Source organism: Ailuropoda melanoleuca, chromosome 5 (genome assembly GCF_002007445.2).
Source record: "Ailuropoda melanoleuca isolate Jingjing chromosome 5, ASM200744v2, whole genome shotgun sequence".
Taxonomy (NCBI): Eukaryota; Metazoa; Chordata; class Mammalia; order Carnivora; family Ursidae; genus Ailuropoda; species Ailuropoda melanoleuca.
This window is the reverse complement of record NC_048222.1, coordinates 90,855,179-90,876,257: the sequence shown is the minus strand read 5'-3', so window position 1 is coordinate 90,876,257 and position 21,079 is coordinate 90,855,179. Positions and strand designations below refer to the sequence as shown.

General features: G+C 33.2%; 1 protein-coding gene across 1 annotated transcript in view; it reads right to left on the bottom strand.

The window, feature by feature from the left end:
* SPOCK3 (SPARC (osteonectin), cwcv and kazal like domains proteoglycan 3) overlaps nucleotides 1-21,079 on the bottom strand; it is a 312,967-nt gene that overhangs the window by 43,870 nt on the left and 248,018 nt on the right. The window contains exon 5 of the mRNA XM_034661407.1: nucleotides 10,189-10,308. Within this exon, the coding sequence (XP_034517298.1) occupies nucleotides 10,189-10,308 (120 nt within the window). The remainder of the gene's footprint in view (nucleotides 1-10,188; nucleotides 10,309-21,079) is intronic.

Below are 21,079 nucleotides of genomic sequence, written 5' to 3'. Positions count from 1 at the left end.
TTAGTTTCAGGGGTAGAATTTAATGCATGTAATCACTAAATTAGTTAGTGCATGTAACATCCAGTGCTTATTACATCAAACACTCTCCTTAATGCCCATCACCCAATTACCCCATGCCCCAACCAGCTTCACTCCAACAACCCTTAATTTGTTTCCTACAATTAAGAGTCTCTTATAGTTTGCCTCCTTCTCTATTTTTATCTTATTTTATTTGTCCTTATCTTCCCTTACGGTCATTTGTTTGTTTTAGATTTATTTATTTATTTATTTATTTATTTATTTATTTATTTATTTAAGAGAGAATTAGCACTAGAGAGACAGAGAGAGAAGGCATACATACAGAGGGAGAGGGAGAGGGAGAGAGAGAAGCAGACTCCCCACTGAACAGAGAGCCCAATGCAGGGCTCAATCCCAGGACCCTGGGATCATGACCTGAACCTAAGGCAGATGCTTAACTGACTGAGACACTGAGGCACCCTGTTCATCTGTTTTGTTTCTTAAATTCCACATATGAGTGAAATCATATAGTATCTATCTTTCTCTGACTGACTTATTTCATATAGCATAATATCCTCTAGTTCCATCCACATCTTTGGAAATGGCAAGAATTCATTTTTGATGGCTGAGTAGTATTCCGTTGTGTGTGTGTGTGTGTGTGTGTGTGTGTGTGTGTGTGTGTGTGTATATATATATATATATATATATATATATATACCACATCTTCTTTATCTATTACTCTGTTGATGGACACCAGGGCTCTTTCCATAGTTTGGCTATTGTGATCATTGCTACTATAAACATTGGGGTGCATATGCCCCTTTGAATCACCATTTTTGTATCCTCTGGATAAATATCTTGTAGTGCAATTGCTGGGATGTAAGGTAGTTCTATTTTTAACTTTTTGAGGAACCTCCATATTGTTTTCCACAGTGGCTGGTATTAATTCTTAAATGTTGGGTATAATTCCACAAGGAAGCCATCCAGCCCTGGACTCTTGTTTGTTGGGATATTTTTGATTACTGATTCTATTTGTTTTCTGGTTATGGGTCTGTTCAGATATTCTATTTCTTCCTGCTTCACTTCTGGTAGTTTATATGTTTCTAGGAATTTATCCATTTCTTCCAGATTGCCTAATTTGTTGGCATATAATTGTTCATAATATTCTATTGTAATTATTTGTATTTCTGTGGTGTTGGTTGTGATCTCCCCTCTTTCATTCATGATTTTACTTATTTTGGTCTCTTCTCTTTTCTTTTTGATTAGTCTGGCAGGGGGTTTATCAATTTTGTTAAATCTTTCAAAGAATAAGTTTCTAGTTTCATTGATGTTTTTTAAAGTTTTTTTTTCCTATATGATTTATTTCTGCTCTAATCTTTATTATTTCCCTTACCTTCTGGATTTAGGATTTATTTGCTGTTCTTTTTCCGGTTCCTTTAGGGGTAAGATTAGGGTGTGTATTTGAGTCTTTTCTTCCTTTTTGAGGAAAGCCTGTGTTGCTATATATTTCCCTCTTATAACTGCCTTTGTTGCATCCCAAAAGTTTTGGACTGTTGTGTTTTCATTTTCATTTGCTTCCATATATGTTTTTAAACTCTTCTTTAATTTCCTGGCTAACCCATTTATTCTTTAGTAGGATGTTCTTTAACCTCCATGTATTTGTGACCTGTGCAGATTTTTTCTTGTGGTTGAATTCATGTTTCATAGCATTGTGTTCTGAAAATATGCATGGTATGATATCAATCTTTTTGTACCAGTAGAGGTCTGATTTATAACCAATTACGTGATCTACTCTGGAGAATATTCCATGTGCACTCAAAAAGAATGTGTATTCTGCTGCTTTAGGATGAAATGCTCTGAATATATCTGTTAAGTCTGTTTGACGCAGTGTGTCATTCAAAGCCCTTGTTTCCTTATTGATCTTCTGCTTAGATGATCTGTTCATTGCTGTGAGTGTGGTATTAAATTCCCCTACTATTATTGCATTATTATCAATGAATTTCTTTAAGTTTGTTATCAATTGATTTATATGTTTGGCTGCTCCCAAGTTAGGGGAAAAATATTTATAATTGTTGGATCTTCTTGTTGGATAGACCCCTTTATTATGATATAGTGTCCTTCTTCATCTCTTATTATAGCCTAGGAGTTTAAAATCTAGTTTGTCTGATATAAGTATGGCTACTCCAGCTTTCTCTTGATGACATGATACTCTATGTAGAAAATCTGAAAGACTCTCCCAAAAACTTGCTAGAACTGATACAAGAATTCAGCAAAGTCTCAGGATATAAAATCAATGCACAGAAGTCTGCTGCATTTCTGTACACCAATAATGAAGCAGCAGAAAGAGAAACCAAGGAATCAATCCCATTTACAATTGCACCGAAAACTATAAGATACCTAGGATTAACCTAACCAAATGTGTGTACTCTGAAAACTATAAAATCCTTATGAAAGAAATTGAAAAAGAGACAAAGAAATGGAAAAACATTTCATGTTCATGGATTAGAAGAACAAATATTGTTTAAATGTATAGCCTACTTAAAACAATCTACACATTCAATGCAATCCATATCAAAATAACACCAGCATTTTTCACAGAGCTGAAACAAACAATTTTAACTTTTGTGTGGAACCAGAAAAGACCTTGAATAGCCAAAGGAATGTTGAAAAAGAAAACCAAAGCTGGGGGCATCACAATTCCATACTTTAAGCTGTAATCATCAAGACAATATGGTACTGGCACAAAAACAGACACACAGATCAATGGAACAGAGTAGAGAACCCAGAAATGAGCCTTCAACTCCATGGTGAACTAATCTTTGACAAAGCAGGAAAGAATATCCAATGGAAAAAAGACAGTCTCTTTAACAGATGGTGTTGGGAAAGTTGGGTGATGGGCATTAGGGAGGGCACTTGTAATGAGCACTGGGTGTTATATTAAGTGATGAATCACTAAATGCCACCCCTGAAACTAATAATAATACACTATATGTTAACTAACTTGAATTTAAGTAAAACCAAAAAAAAAAGACTTTTCCTATTTGATTGGACATGTTTGCAAATATTGAGGTTGAAGCATTTTCCATACTGTAATAGCCTTTTGAATAGTCTTTCTTTACTTAATCTGGATTTGTATTTAATTGACATTTTATGGTGCTGTGGCTTGAAGTGCTGAATATCCCCTGGACCCCACTGTCTCCAGGTATTCATAGAGGCTCCTCATACACTTTGTGTCCTTCCTGGCTAGGGAACCATGGTGAGTCACATTCCTAACCCAGAGCAGTGGGATATTTGTCTGTTATAGTACTATAAGAAGTTACTTTGATTCTGTTAAGCAGTACTTTTCCTTACTGTTTCTGTTTGAGTGAGAATCTTCCTGGACAAGTCTTCTTGGCTTTTCTTCAGTGGGGTTTTAATCCCTGACTCTTTCTGCTGAGTAGGACTCTTATTGGGATTATTTCCTTCCAATAGCTCTACAAATGGTAAAATTTCTTTAAGGATAATTTGACACTACGATGAAGTTTTGCAAAATTTGGGATCTCCTTACAGTGCTACATCTAAGAACTCTGCCTTCCCATCAATTCTTGTTCTTCTTCCACCTTTTGTTGTTCTGTTTTGTTTTGTTTTATCAGTTTCAACCTTCATTTCAGCTCCCTAAAATCTTTTCATCTGTCCTCACTCAACGCCCTTCTCCCTTTTTTTCTTTCTGTCTTTTGTCTTTCTTCACCTAGTCCGGATTTGTATTTATTCGCCTTTTTTTTTTTTTTTTTCTAATAGTGTTGAGACTTGGAGTGCTGACATCCCTTGGATCCTATAGTGCTCACCCTGGTATTCACGAAGGTTTTTCTCTTCTTAGTCCTGCCCCTCAACCTCCTGCCACCACTCAAACTTTAGGACTCTGCCCCATCAGGGGCTTCCAAGGGATCCAGAGACTCCAAGAACAAACATCTGAAGCCAAAAGAATTAATTGGAAACAGGCTGGACATTTTGTCTTCTGAGATGGGCTTCGGAAATGCCCAAATGGACAACTGGACTCTCCTCAGTCCCTCAAGGAAAATTTCCACAGTTTCCATAAGAGTGAACATCGGAATGAAAACAATGTTAAAGGTCACCTCTTTAAATACTGGTAGAGCATCAGTTCTCATATTTAACTATATAACCACAACTTATCCCAACCTCCATAAATACAGTCTTTATAAAAATGTAAATGTGAGGCAAGAATGAGAGACAGTTCGTTGGTATAAACCAGTGAGTTTTATATTTCTATGCTGTACGTAACTCAAGACTAAAATGTCAAAGCTTTAAACTCTCTACTTGTATACGTATGTGCATGTGTATGCACGAATGTGCAGGGATGTGTGTGTGTGTGTGTGTGTGTGTGTTTTCCCCTATCTTCAGATGGTATTATCAAATTAGGGTATAATTTCTCTTAAGAAATTACTATTGTGATTGGCTTAGGAATAATAAGTGCTTATATAAATTACATACTATTAAAATATCTAGAAATAAAAAAATAACATCCTAATAAACTTAATGTTTTAAAAAGACCATTTCTTCAATAAATGTTGCTGGGAAAACTGTAAAACTACATGCAAAAGAATGAAACTGGACCACCTTTTAACATGATATACAAAAAATAACTTCAAAATGGATTAAAGGCCTGAAACCGTGAAACCTGAAAATCCTAGAAGACAACATAGGCAGCAATTTCTCTGACATTGGCTATAACAACATTTTGTAGATATGTCTCCTAAGGCATGGAAAACAAAGGCAAAAATAAACTATTGAGACTACATCAAAATAAAAAGCTTTTGCACAGCAAAAGAAACCAGCAACAAAAAGGTGACCTACTGAATAGGAGAAGATATTTGCAAATGATGTATCTGTTAGGGGGCTATTATCCAAAATATATAAAGAACTTAAACACTCAACACCAAATAAAATTAAGCAGCCTGGTTAACAAATGGGCAAAGGACATGAATAGACATTTTTTTTCCCCAAAGAAGACATACAGATGTCCTTAGACACATGCAAGATGCTCAACATCACTCATTATCAAGGAAATGCAAATCAACACTACAATGAGATATCACCTCACACCTGTAAGTATGGCTAAAATAAAAAAGACAAGAAACAAGTGTTGGTGAGGCTGTAGAGAAAAAGAATCCTTTCACACTGCTGGTAAGAATGTAAATTGCTACCATCACTGTGGAAAACAGTATGGACAGTCCTCAAAAAATTAAAAATAGAAATACAACATGATCCAATAATTTCACTATAAAGTATTTACCCAAAGTTAATAAAACATTAGTTCAAAGAGATATATGCACCCCTATGTTTATTGCAGCATTATTTACAATAGCCAAGACATAGGAGCAACTTAAGTGTTCATCAATAGATGAAAGGACAAGGAAAATGTGGTGTATATATATATATATATACAAATGGTATATATATATATATATATACAAATGGTATATATATATAAAATATATATATAAAATACAAGCACACATTTTTATTCTATTTGGACATGTTTGTCTTAAATTTATATATGTATACTGATTGAATAAATTAGTATTATATCTACTAGATGTTTAAGATTATAAAAAAATACATTTGTTTTAACAAGTTAAATCATTATTATAAGTTTTATGCCAACAGTAATTCTGTTTTATAAAAGCCAACTTAAAATTTTAAAATATTTTCAAGATCATTTGGTAACTTAAAATCTTTGACTCATGCTTAATTAATTAATGTATATTCATTAAATATCTAGATCACTTCTAAAAAAAGATAAAAAAGATAGTGCATGCTTTAAAATTTTTGTACATTCTGCCTCTAATTTTTATAATTCAAACTAATTTTGTAGTTTAAATTTTATATATTTGGGCCTGTTAATAAACGTGTTCATTTTTACCACTTAAAAAGCTACATATAAAAAATTGGTATGGCAATAAAAAAGTATAAAATATATATTACAAATTCTGTTAATCTGCAAAATGCTAATGCATTAGAGTTTAAAAATATCTAACTCATAGTTTTCTATATAAAATAAAAAATTACTGTAATTTGAAATTATAATATCTGCGTAAGTAATAGTCTTCTATGAAAAAATAATGACACAAGCAACTTTATATGCAAGGTATAGAAGATGACTTTGTTAAGAAATATAGTTTTATCCTAAAATAAAATGACTCATTGTTCCAAAAATGCATAACAAATCTATATAAATACAAAAAAAAATAAAAGCATTCCCCAAAATATTGTCATGGTCAGTGCTCACTAATATTTGAAAGGTTTATTATATAAGATTTTTTAAATTAAATCAAATATTATACAGATGCAGAACTAAAATTTGTTTTGTCTCTTTTAAAATGACAAAATTTCCTTGGATTATTTGTCTGTTCTTAATAAGAAATTGTGAAAATAAGGTCTTCTTTGTCTTCTGGGTAATCTCTTAAATGGCAAACATTCTGTGTTTTATCAGAATATTTTTCTGTGCTTTAGGTTGACTTTATTATTATATCTTGATTATAAAAAAATATCACAGTTTTCTCACTGTCATATTGAAAACTCGAAGCTCAACTAAGGATGCTTACAAGAAAGACATTTAGGTCTAAGTAATAAAGAAATATTGACAATGAAATGTTAGCAAGTATCAGGCAAGTGTAATAAGATTAAATGTAGGAGTGATAATATTATTATGAGATTAGGTGAAATCTGTGCAAAAAAGCAGTAAGTAGAATATAGTGCTATAAAATAAAGTGATAAGCATAATTTATTAATGGTTAGAACAGAAATAAATCTGTACACTCTAAAAAATAGAGTAGCCAGGGTGCCTGGGTGGTTCAGTTGTTAAGCATCTGCCTTTGGCTCAGGGAGTGATCCCAGGGTCCTAGGATCGAGCCCTGCATTGGACTGCCTGCTTGGCGGGAAGCCTGCTTCTCCCTTTCTCACTCCCCCTGCTTGTGTTACCTTTCTTGCTGTCTCTTTCTTTGTCAAATAAATAAATAAAATCTTTAAAAAAATTTTTAAAAAAGTAAAAAATAGAGTAGCAAACACATATAGCAAAAACTCGCCAAAATACTATAAGGAACTATTAAATACAATTATAATGGAAGCCATCAATATACTTTTCTTAGAATTAAACATATAAGTTTACACAGCTAGTGGTTTTGCATGTGTAGTGTGTATGTGTGTGTGTGTGTGTGTGTGTGCGCTATGTACTGAATTGTGTCCTCCCCAAATTCATATGATGAAGTCCTATCCCCCAATTTGATGGCATTTGGAAATGGGGCCTTTGGGGAGTAGTTAGGTCATGAAGGTAGAGCCTATATGACGGGATTGGTGCCCTAATAAGTGAGTGCCCTAATAAGAAGAGACCCTAGAGAGATCTTTCTCTGACTCTGCCATAGGAAAAGATGTCTGTCTACAAACAGGAAAATGTCCCTCGCCAGGAATCCAGTCTGCCAGCACCATGCCATAGGACTTCCCAGCCTCCAGAATTTGAGAAATGTCTATTGTTTAATCCATCTAGTCCATAGTATTATTAGAGTAGCCTGAGTTGAAAGAGTCATTTTATTTTGTTTTGCTATATAAGTTCCCCCCACTAATATTTTGTGTTCAGATTCATTGTTAATTAAGGGAATGAAAATTAAATTAACGAGGAATTATAATAGCATGTTCACCAGAATAGAAAAGTTAAAAGGAATGGTAATATTTTTGCTGCCAGGGATGAAGACAAAAGGTAACTCTCATGTTTTGCTGTTAGAAATTAGAAATACCTTAAGATTTTTGCAAAGCAGCCTGGAACATTTATTATCATTTATCATTTGAAATGCATGCACATTTTGACCCCATCACTTCCACTTCCTGGAATCTTTCTTAGAAATAAAAGCATAACAATCAACTGCAGAATTGGCTGCCATGAAGAAAATGATGGAAACAATAAACAATCATTCTTAGGAAAAAACTGATTGATTAAATTGTGCTATATCCACATAATGTAGTATTTTGATTGCTTCTTTGCTACTTCCATTCATTAATACTACGCATTTTTATTTAGGAGTATTGTGTGTCAAACTATTCTGTATTCTGATAATATAGTGGCAAATAAAGGTCTCTGACTTCACTGAGTTCACAATCATCTAGTGTGTGTGGGGTAGGGGGAGGAAGGGAGGGAGGGAAAGAGGGAGGGAGAGAGAGAGAAAGAGATAATAAACCAAATAAACAAGCAGATTATTACTACAGTAGATAGTGAAAAATGTTATGAAGGAAAAATAAAAAGAGAAAGGAAACAGGGAATATAATATTTTGGGTTGGTTCACAAATTAAATATGATGGAGTCAGGAAAGAACTCACTCAGATGATGTACAGATCTGAGGAATTGAGGGAGTCAGCCATTTTTCTTCTAGTGATTTTTCCTACCTGTTCTAACGGATTACTTCCTTTTGGAAATTTACTCCTCATTGGTCTCTGACCATTTCAAGCAGTATAATTAATCCTATGCCCAGTTTTTCATTTACTTTCCAATGATATTCAACTACTTAAGAGTTGCTTGTAAATAACCCACTATATTGAGAATGCCTCATTTCTGGAAAGAAGAAGCTGGAAAGGGAAACGATATTTACGAATGTGTACAATTAACCAAGCACTGTGCTGAATGCTGTACAAGCTCTCCTTTTATCCATCTCCAAATATGGGATAAATCACTAGTCTAAACTCAAGTTCAAAGGAGAAATTTGAGATCAAGAAATTTTTTAAAAAGTAAAAAAAAAGAAATAAAAATATTCAAGTACGGGAATTGGTAGGACAGGTGTAGACATGCGTTTTAAAAGATCAATATGTCAGACCTGGAACAAGCTTTTATCCCACCTCAGATATGGTTGCTTTATGAATACAAGGACAAATATACTCTATTGTTTCTATTAAGTAAGATTAGTCATTTTACTTACACTCAAGTCATCCAAAAAATTAACATCTACCAAAAATGTAATCAATAATTACAAATACAAACCTGAGAAACACTCCTAAAAGGTAGGGATAGTACTATAATTTCTTCCTGAAGTCCATAAGAAGAAACCTATATACATAGTCATCACACATTCAAAGATAATTATTATGTCTATGATGTTAGCTGAATTAGTTCAATTAAAAAGAATCATTAAATTATTTAAGAACATATGTAAGATTCATTAACATAAAAGGTTGGGATTGTAGAAAATCCCTTGATGAGAAGAAAAAAAAAGTGAGGTATTTTGGGAAATATAGATTATGGATAACCATGCCTATCTATGAGGTGATTTTGTTAAAAAAGTTATAATTGAGGATTGCAAGGTGGAGTGAATGGGTCATGTCACAATGAGCAAAGAAGGGCACACACTTGGGACTTTGTCAACCACAAGACGCTACTTCTCATTACTGCCCTACCACCTCTTCTTGTATTTTAGAGTAAATACTTCAATCTTTGAAAGCTCCTCAAATTAAGTTCATATTTCAATATCTTTCTTTTACATGCATTAAATGTATAATAAATATTTTTATAAACGAAAAAACATAAAATGAAAAGTTCATAAAATTTTCGTAACAAGTGTTTTACTTCAATTGCCATTTGCTACTTCTAAGGAATTAGAAAACACTCTGAGGAAATTATACAGATGATAAAAGAATTATATAATCTTTAAATGACTCTTATTTTCTTCTTTTTTTATTAATTTGATTTGCACTGTGTCATTGAAAGCATCCTTTTTGTCTACTGGCTTTGCTGGATCAAAGTAGAAATATCTGCAAAGCCATCATGACAAAGGTAACCTGTGGGGGGAATGGGGGGCTAATTGTATCTGTAAAAATCTCAAGTACTCTACTAATCTTACCTTTATTTCCTGTGTTGTTTTATTCTTTCCCACTGCTATCAAAACACTGAAAAATATTCCTATACTTGCACTTCAACTGCAAGTTAATGTTTTCTCTGAGGGGATATTTCTTTTTTTACCAATCAGAGTTGTCACAAATGTTTTATTTCCTTGCAAAATACTATGAGTGTGCTTGGAAGTAGTAACAATGTTCTGATTTTTGTTCAGCACCTAAGCAAAGAATACATTTTGAAATATGTGCTTTGATTTAAGTGATTCATTGGAAATAAAGTCCCATATCAAAGACAAGGGCACATATGAAATTTAAAAATCTTACTGCTTCTCTCAGGCCTCAGTAGTGCTTTTGTCTTCTTGTTTTGGCTTCCGCTTTCATGAAGGGCCTTGAACCAGTCCCTCAATCTGTTTGCCACTTCCCTGAACTCCAGGTCGCTGCATGCTGAAAACAAAGAGAAACAACACAAATCTTGAATAATAACTTTGCATACTGCCAATGCTAGTTCTCAAATTATTCCAATAACTGAAAAGTAAAAATAATAAAAAAAATGTAATACAATTTGAAATGAGTTTCAGCTTTTTAAAAATGAAAAAATAAATATATGCTTCAAATACAAGATGCAATATAATGATAACATTTTGTTCAATAAAGGAAAATTATTAGTGGAATTCTACTTCCACTCCTCAGTGAAATATAGCACTTGATGGAATGTTCTTATCGTTAATATCACATACATTCAGTCATACTATTTGTGCACTGAACACTTTTGTTATGGTCAGAAGGTAGATGATCTGGGGAAATAAAGGGCTGAAAATCCAAAATGAATACATAAACACATTTTTTATAGGCCATAGCTATTATATGCTATGATTTTATAAATCTGCATTAGTATATTAAATTCACGTAGGAATTATCAATTATAAATATATGCTGTCTCTATTTGTTTTAACCCTATACACTTTTTTAAGCATAGAAAAAGAAAAGCTATCTTATTGAACGTTAGGAATGATTGTAAAATATTTAAGAAAATAGTATAAATTTCTGTTTTAAGAAAGTGTTAGCAAACTTTGACATTTGGAACTTAAATTAATTCCTCTTCTTTAAAAATTATTGTTACCTACCAATAATTGTATTCTTTAGAATAGTCTCTACAACAAAGAGTAGTAGAATATATTTTATATATGTATCTACGTGTATGTGTGTGAGAGATTAATGCTAAAATGTGGTATGTCAAATTTAGTCATTTGTTGCCAAATATTTTGAAAATATAAGAAATACTTATTTCCATTGTTTAGAGGACATAAAATTACTGTGGGGTAACTCCTCTGCGCATAGCATATATGAAATTTCCTGAACTGATAAGTATTCTTTAATAGTACTCTTGTTCATTTTGTTAAAAAAAAATAACTTCCATGCTGATTTATAAATGTTACATTACATTTAATATATCTATATACATTATATCACTATATGTGTTATACATAACATGATGATACAACAAATAAAGTATAATATAATGCAATATAATTTAAGATCATTTCCTAGTATTAAAGGGAATCAAATTCGATTAATAGGATCTTCCAAGTGCCCAGTATGGTGGCTAATCCATACCAGCAAAGCATCCTGATATTTTAGAACAGTAGAGGTAAAAAAGAGGTAAAGTTGCCACGGGGAAGAGTAACAAAAGTTGTCATAAACAAAGTATAAGGAATCAGGACATCTTCATATTTTCATTAGCAACACCGGCAATCAGAAAAAAAACTTAAAAAATTGCTTCATATTTTATTTTATTTTATTTTATTTTATTTTATTTTATTTTATTTTTTTAAAGATTTTATTCATTTATTTGACAGAGATAGAGACAGCCAGCGAGAGAGGGAACACAAGCAGGGGGAGTGGGAGGGGAAGAAGCAGGCTCATAGCAGAGGAGCCTGATGTGGGGCTCGATGCCATAACGCCAGGATCACGCCCTGAGCCGAAGGCAGACGCTTAACCGCTGTGCCACCCAGGCGCCCCTGCTTCATATTTTAAACTGAGAATTCTATATCCAGGGAAATCAAGTGAGAGAATAAGCTAAAGGATTATTTTAATATACAAGATTGAAAAAAAAAATAAAACTAACCACATCCCATCACGTTTCTTTAGGAAGCTACTGGAGGATGTGATACAGCCAAGAGAGAACTAAAAAAAGAGGATGGCTGAGACCCAGGAAATAAAAGATTTAAGAGAGAAGTGAAAGTAATTTTTAGGGTGATGGTAAAGAAGAATCCCAGGATGCATGTTGCGTGCCAAGTGTAAAGGCAGATGGTAGTAAGTTTGAAAATCCTTGGTTGAGGACAGAGCAATGTACAGAATTCATCACTATTCTTTAATCCAGGGAAAACAATAAGCTATAGTGGAAGTCCCAGAAAACATCACTTTTACTGAAAAGATTTACAATGACTGAGACTGAGTGATAAGGCAATACATAGCACACTCCAAATATGAATATTTATACTCTCACCTGGTGTCTATGTTGATGCAAACATCTAGGCAAGAGTTGACTGAAGCTATTAACTGTTATTCTATAGAAAACAAAAGCTGACCTGAAAAAGAGGATCTCTTCTACATACACATATATGTGCATCACATATCTCTGGAAGCATATAAATATATAAGTGGATAAGACTATCTCCAGTTTGAGGAACTGGATGAATATAGGAACATGGTATGAGAATCTTATTTTTACCATTCATTTTTTTTTCTTTTGAGTTGTGTGCTATATACCTGTATTAACATTCAAAAATAAATGTAAAATTAAAATTTCTGTAAAAAATTAATTGCCATGCATTAACCCATAACCTAGCAATTCCTTTTCTTAAAAATGATCATGCAGTATACCACATATATACCAACTAATTTAAATTGTACAATGTTATTTATTCAGCACTTTTATAACAGCAAGTGTGTTCACAACAAAACTGTCCATCAGCTGTGGCCTGGTGAGATTAGTCAGGTACAGCCATCCAATGAAGCTGTATGTCATTAACAAATGCTTATTATGTCCTGGTATAGACTTCAACACACAATATAGCTTTCAGTGAAAAGAAAAAAGGATGAACGAATGTGTTTAGTATGCTTGTACTGGTAAAAAGGGAGGAAAAGTACATTTGTTTATAAATGCTTAAAATATCTCTGGAAATACACATAAGAGACTGAAACTCACCTCTGTAATGAGAATTGGGTTGGGGGGATATAAATTACCCAGAGACATCAATATATGTGCAATATACTTTTAAGAGTTAAAGCATGTTTTTTCTTTTTTCTTTTAAGAGTTAAGGCATGTTAATGCATTACCTACTTTAAGCAAATGAACACTTAAAAATGAATTTCAGTTTATTTCCTTTATCCATCTTATGTTTTTTCCCCAAAACCACACCCAGCCAAAAGCAAAATTTTATCCAATAACATATCTGCTGAAGAATGATTAAGTCTGTTGAACAGATTGGCACATACGTTCTTTTCTTGTGTTAGTAAACACAGCATTTATTATATCATTAACATAGTATTAGTACAGATTTTAAAAAATTTACCCAAATATGAACATTATATATACTTATTGTGTGTTACACACAACTTAGCTTAAGCTTCAATATAAGGTTATGCATTTACTATAATTAAATATTTTAGGAATTAAGAATCCTGTAGTAATAATTATAATAATAGCGATAGTAACGGGTAGCACTGCATACTTACTATTATAAATACATACATTAACATGTTTAATCCTTATAGAAACTTTATGAAGATTATACTCATCTTGTATCCATTTAAGTGTTAGGAAACTGAGGCATTGAGAGTTGTAGAACTAATTTGCCTAACATCAGACAGGTATGTGGCGGAGTCAAGTTATGAATTCAAAAACATGGAATTCAGAGTCCAAGGTTTTAATCCTTATAGCAAGCCAATAATAAAAACAGTAAGAACAGGAAAGTAGTACGCTCCAACCTAGGACAAACAAGTCAAGGACTGCGTCACTCAAAACATATACATTTCCATTTCGGTAAGTGAGGATGCCAGGGATGTGAGATGATCATTATTGCAAAGATACACGATGTTAGCCGAACACATGTTTAGAAGATAATAACACAAAACCTAGATAAGTATCTCTCGACTTTAAAGGAATCATGTACCCTCAAGTCCAATTTTTAATGCCAAATAAAAACATCACAGAGATCTTACTGAACAATAAGCTACGGTTTATGTTACCACACATTCTGCGGTAGTTAACAAGAGCCCCAAATGGAGGTTACTCAATAATACTTGCCTTTTCTTCTTATTATTATTGTTTTAGGGAGGCTACGATGGTGCCATTATTTTTTATAAATCATGAGTCAAACTGTCCTTGTCACACACACAAAAAAGAAATGCCTAGCTTAAACAATATAGGAGCAGAGCTTTATTTATAGGATGCCATTTCTTTTCTTTTCTTTTTTTTTTTAAGATTTTTCTATTTATTTATTCGACAGAGATAGAGACAGCCAGCGAGAGAGGGAACACAAGCGGGGAGAGTGGAAGAGGAAGAAGCAGGCTCATAGCGGAGGAGCCTGATGTGGGGCTCAATCTCACAACGCTGGGATCATGCCCTGAGCCGAAGGCAGATGCTTAACCGCTGTGCCACCCAGGCGCCCCTATAGGATACCATTTCTGTACTTCACTGGCTACCAACTCTTCGTTGCAGACCAACACGAGCAGTCGGATCTCACGCTTGAAGTGTCTACAAGTCATCAGTGATTTACTACTATTCATTCCCAGAAGTCAATTAATGTCTTTTCTTCATATTTTCCAACAGTTCTACTACATGGATTCTTTCTCTGGAGATAATATCTTGCATTTATAAAGCATGAAATGCCTTTAATGAGGCTTTACATTTGATTTTAATATCAAGCCTGGAAGATTAGGTTAAGGATTATTATGGCATTTTTATAGCTATGGAAACTGGGACATAGAAGTTAAATGACTGCTCTAAATTTTATAGTCAATAGTGAACTAAAACAGTGCTTGATACTCATTGATCTCATTGTATTTGTAGTCAGAAATAAATAACAGAATAATAAATCATAATGCAATAAATATGGTTTTAAACTAAATTTGAATCAAAAAAGCCAAGTTTCATTGCAAGGTTCTTCAGTTGTGTCAAATTATTAATTATTAATAATTGTCAAATTATTAATTAAAGCATGGTATTATATAAAGCAAACAAGTGAAAAGGAAAGAGATCTTGGAAAAGTTATACATGTATTTATACTTGTGTACACACACACACATAATCACATATTTGTCAAGACAAAATATATAATAGAATGGGTGGAGATAAAACAAAAAAATTTCTAGAATGTAAAATAAAAACAATAGAGGGAGATGAGAGAGGAAGAACATAAAAGAAAGAATAGGAGACATGGAGGATTAGCTCAATATTAGACTTACAGAAATTATTAAGAGAGAAAGAAGAATTTGAAATTGATAAAATCATCTTAAAATATAGAAAATACTTCCTATAACAGAAAGAGAGGTTTCAGAGAAAGGAGAACCACTGAGCTCTTAGCTGAATGAATTGAACATACACATATATACACACTGACATTTTTAAAATTTAGAATATGAGATATAAAAAGATTATAAGAGCTTTCAGGAAGAAAACAAAAATAATCAAACAAAAAGCAAACAAAAGGTTATTATCAAAAGCAAAGAATCAGTATTCTAAAAATCATTAGCAATAATGGATTATAGAAGAACTCAAAGAAAGCCTTCAAAATTCTAAGGACAGTGGATTTTAATCCAGTATCTCATATCCATTAAGAAAATAAGAGGTATTAAAGGCATTTTCAGATATGCAAAAACTCAGAGATTTTTGCATTCCATGCCACCATGAACTGCAACAAAATGAAAGGAAATTAAGAAAAAGACATACGATTCACAAAAGAGGCACTCCACTCAAGAAAAGTGTCGATGCACACTACCGAAACTACCTGTATCGTGCATTTAAAGATGGAACAAAGCTGACGGACAGCTAGAGGGAGAGTGTGATTTGACAAAATAGTCTCTAATTGACAACTAGTAAAAAGTTACCAGAGTCATGAAAGAGGCAGCTGGGATGCAAAATATTAAAATACATTTAAAAGTCATGCTAGTAATATTCTCATTAAGATAGAAAAAATGTTATTTTTCAGACATAATTCTAGCATATATTATCACTTTCAGTGAACAATATTTACATCATCATGATACTGCAAAAACTTTTGATATACAAATTGACTCACCTTATAAAGAATTTACAGAAGACCTAACAATGGTTATAGAATATAATTTAACTGTTACCAACTTTGGTAGTGAATAATTCCATGATAGCCACCAGAAATAGGGAGACAGAAGTGAAGACATGTAGAGGGAACCATGGCAATGCTAATGTTCTTGTTTTACAAAATGAGGAGACAAAAGATACCTATGGAATTGGAAACAGATGGCTAAATGTTTTTGTTTTTAACTAATGTTTTTGCATTTTAAATTGAAATCAGTGGAAAACTAAAAATAGCCATGTAATTATTTTGGAAAGTGGGAGGGAAGTGAAATATATTATCATTTATCAAAGCAAAGAATTTAAAGGTAATGTTTGAAATTGATAAATAGCTATTTCCCAAATGAGCTAATCAGCAGATGGGGAAAACCAGCAACGTTTAAAAATGATTAGCTCTGTGACCCAGGGATGGGATGAGAAGAAGTGGGGCAGGAGGTAGCTTGTTGATTTTCATTATAATCCCTTCCATACCTTTTGCCTCTTTAACCCCACGCTTGAAAATCAGTAGTAGAGGATCCTTCCCCTCCCTGCACTGTCTCTCTCCTTCGTGGAAACTGCTGGGCAATTCTAAATGCACATTGTGGGCATAAGAGCTGAAGGAGGACAGTTAACATTTATCGATCATACTCATTAAATCAGACCCTGAGGTATTAGTTTCCTTTATAACATCTATTTGCTTAGAGAATTTGTTACCTCATTTTACATCATAGTATTTGGTGGCAAAACTGGTATTCCTAATGCAGAACAATTTCTATTATGTTCAACGAGGATCTCTTCCTTACCAATAAACAATATAAGATATCAGTGATAGGTCTACACAAGGCTACTGTGTATTCAGCGTTCCAGGTTCTTGACATTAGTCAGAGAAAATAACAGAGTGAGAATTGATGAAAAAATACTAGGAACATTTCAGTACCTTCCAGAAGTCCAAGATATTTTACTTTTAGAGGCCCTAACCAGCAGTGCACATTAAAAATAATATTTTAGGTATAAAGTCTTTGAAAATGTTTTTATAATTGCTCAAGTTAATTTTCTTTTGCCAACAATTAACTCATTTAATTTAAAATTGGCAATGATTTATCTGAAAGCATTGGGCAAAGTGAGAATTCTTGCCAAATCAAAAACCACACACTTCCTGAAGTTTAATTAATTTAATTTATTTATTTTAAAGATTTAATCTATTTGAGAGAGAGAGCAAGCACAAGTGGGAGAGGGGCAGTGGGAGTGAGAGGGAGAAGCAGACTCCCAACTGAGCAGGGACCTCCACGTGGTGGGAGGGGCTTGATCTCAGGACCCTGAGATCATGATCTGAGCCAAAGATGCTTAACTGACTGAGCCACCCAGGTGCCCCTTAATTAATGTTATAAATATAAAATTTAAAAAGTAATGAAGTTGACATGTCTATAACTATTAAACATTTAATTTTTATTATTCATTTTTCTTTTCCTTTTGTATTTTAGGGACAATAAACACTTTCTCAAGTAAGTCTCAAACACTTTCATATGCTCTTACATTTTAATAGGTACCACACTCTGCCTTTTTAAAAAATGCTAAATGCTCTTGATCGCTTACACTGTAACATCCTTATGTAATGAATAAGATCATTTATTAAAGAAAAAATGTCTGTCATTCTGAGTTGTTCATCGAAACAATGTTATGTAATAAGAAGCTCAGATCTAAATACATACTTGAAGGCAGAGAGGAGGCTCGGGAAGGTTCATATTGAGGTAGTGAGGTCCAGACTGTAATTGTGTTCTAACTTAAGAGAATGTTACCAATTTTGTTTCAATAGTAGGTCTAGCAAACCAACTATTGTCTGTCTCTATTAGGTTTGATTCATAAGGTTTTAAACAATCTTTGTCAAATCAGCATTCATTTTTGCTAAATGTTAAAAAGTAATTACACAAAGTATTCAAACATATTTGGTGTCTGCCCCCACTATGCACTTTTGGTTGAGAATAGATTTTCCTGAGTCTTTGATTTACTATGAAATGAAGAATGAAACATCACCACATCTCACAGCTGGTAAATAAATATATTTGCCATCACCCCTTCTAACCATTTTAAAGTATAGAGATTCTGATCATATCCTCCATGGGACTAGATTGATATGTGAATGTGCTACAGTGAAAACCTACAGAAAACAACTATACTATAGGGAAAAGGGCTTAAGTTTGCCTTCATGTAAATATTTCTTTACAAGTCTATTACACAAAGAAAAGTCCAACCAATTTGCCTTTCAATGTCAACTCCTGTACTCCCATTCCTTAGGCCATGATACCCCGGAGACATGAAAAAGACAATGTTAAGAGAAAAGGCTCTGAAGAGCATAATGATTACTTTAGCTTAAAGAGGAGTATAGAGAGTTTACTTTTTATTGAACTCCACTTTTAATTATTTGGGTAGGGATAATCTATTCTTGAATTATCCTTTTTTTTTGATTTTTTGAAAATTTATTTGTCCAACAGAGGGAGAGAGAGAGAGCACAAGCAAGGACAGGGGCAGAGGGAGAAGCAGACTCCCCACGTGGGGCTCGATCCCAGGATCCTGAGATCATGACCTGAGCCGAAGGCAGACACCTAACTGACTGAGCCACCCAGGGGCCCCAGAATTATCCTTATTTTTTATATCTAGCTGTGCCAGCACATAAAGATGTGATTAATAAATATTTGATGAATAAATGGCACAGCTTTCCACATTTCCAAATGGCTTTACCACAAAACCTTATATATTTGCTTTATTTGATCTTTTCTTTTTCAATCCACATTCAGACCAAGACGCCTTCAAATATGTAAATAAAATGAAATTGCATAATCTTGAAAAAGTCTTTCAGCATTTTTGTGTGTGTAAGACTTTTAGCTTATATTCTTTTAAGAATCTCCATCATCACTTTCGAGGCTCCAATCACCCATAATGACTGTTTCATGCTATATTTGAAAAGCCATTTATGAACTATCTAGTTGTGAGAGAATTTAAACTCCAGTTCACATTACATGATGATGAATATTTTTACTTTATTTTTTTATTTTTTGCTTTTTTAAAAAAGTTATTTTTACAGCAGTATTAAAAATCCATTTTTTTCTGATTACCAATGTTAGAGATGCTAGCTTTGTAAACATATACATTTTATAATGTATATTAATAAGAATAAACATAAAACCATATATTAACATATATATTTAACATATATTTAATTTTAATATTACTCCTTTGTTTTACATTATAAAATTATAGTTTTCTCAGATTATAAAAGCATCTGACAGCAAAATACATAGTAGATGCAAAAAATCCATTATATGAAAGTTCCCACAAATAAATATTGTATATAAGGAATACAATTTTCCAGTTTTTGTGTATATAAAAGAACTAGGATAAACCTTTATTCAACAATTATTGCTGTCTCTTTGAAAAATCTTAGAGATGGAGTTACTTGGTCATAGAATATGAACATTTAAAGACTCTTGGGGCATATAGAAACTGATCTCTGTAAAGTAGAAACTTTTAACCTCACAAGCCATTTTAAGCATATTTAAAATGTACAGTGTTTTAGTTTTTATTTATTTATATTTCAATTTTTGAGAAATTAAGTAGTATAGATATGTAGTGATTTACACAAACTTAATGAAGGTTGGAAAAGTTCTCCAGTACAAAAATGGCTTGTTACATATTTGTCTAGGATAATCTAACTCAAAATGAATATAGCATGTGTAGTCTAGAACTGACCTCACACAGTGAAAGTTAGATCCCTGAATACCCCCTAGGAATATGGTCATTAAGTTTCAAACTAAATGGCAGTTTCTTCATTCTGCTTAATTGTGAATTGTTTTCAACATGGAGTCTGATGAGAAAGTTATTCCCAAGGCAGAATGTAAAAATATATGCATCACTGACTTGAGGGAGACAATACATACATGAAACACAAAGAACATCTAAATTAGAGAAAATATAAATTAGAGAAAAAGAGGACATTTCCTGACTAATAAGTAAATGATGCTGGAAATTTTGTGGGTGTTTCAGAATGTTTCCTTTAAAAATCAATAGTTCAAGACTGTATGAGAAAATTCAAAAGCAGAGACTAAAGATGTTAGAGAAAGATAGGAGGGACAAGAATAGCACGGACCAGGAAAAGATCAGCATGTGTCTGACATTTTGAAAAAAAAGGAGGATGTCTCATCAAAGAAAATCTAGAAGCTTTGCCTGAAATAAAGAGGAACTGAAACTTAAAGCAGAACATGTATGTAAATGGAACTACACACACACACACACACACACACACACACGATTACGTAATTATAGAATAAAATTCAGATGAGTCTCATTCCAAAGCAGGGCTCAATTTTGAACCATGCCTTTCTTAAAAAGCTCAGTTAGGGGACATCTGTGTTGCTTAGTTGGTTAAGCGCCTGCCTTCAGCTCAGGTTGTGACCCCAGACTCCTGGGATCCAATCCCGCATTGGGCTCCTGCTCAGCGAGGAGCCTGCTTCTCACTCTGCTTGTGCTCTCAATCTCCTTCCCTCTCTCTTTCTCTCTGACAAATAAATAAAATCTTAAAACAAGCAAACAAACAAACCAAAAACACCTCAGTTAAAAATTCCTCCAGGCATTGTCACAGGGGGACAGAAGGATTTGGGGTAGATCCCATTGTAATACAATACTCATGTCTCTGCCACACAAAAGTAAAAAATCAGGTAAGTTGCCTTCCAAATCCTCCCTGATAAATATAAGCACATACGAGCACATACCCATATACATCTTAAGAAATAATTCCTTACCGAGGATTATTTCTGTCTGTGTGTGTGGTGCATTAAAGTTGTACTAAAATTTGTAAGTGATAAATTATGGAAGTGAAACCATGAGTCTTCGGCATGGTTATAAATC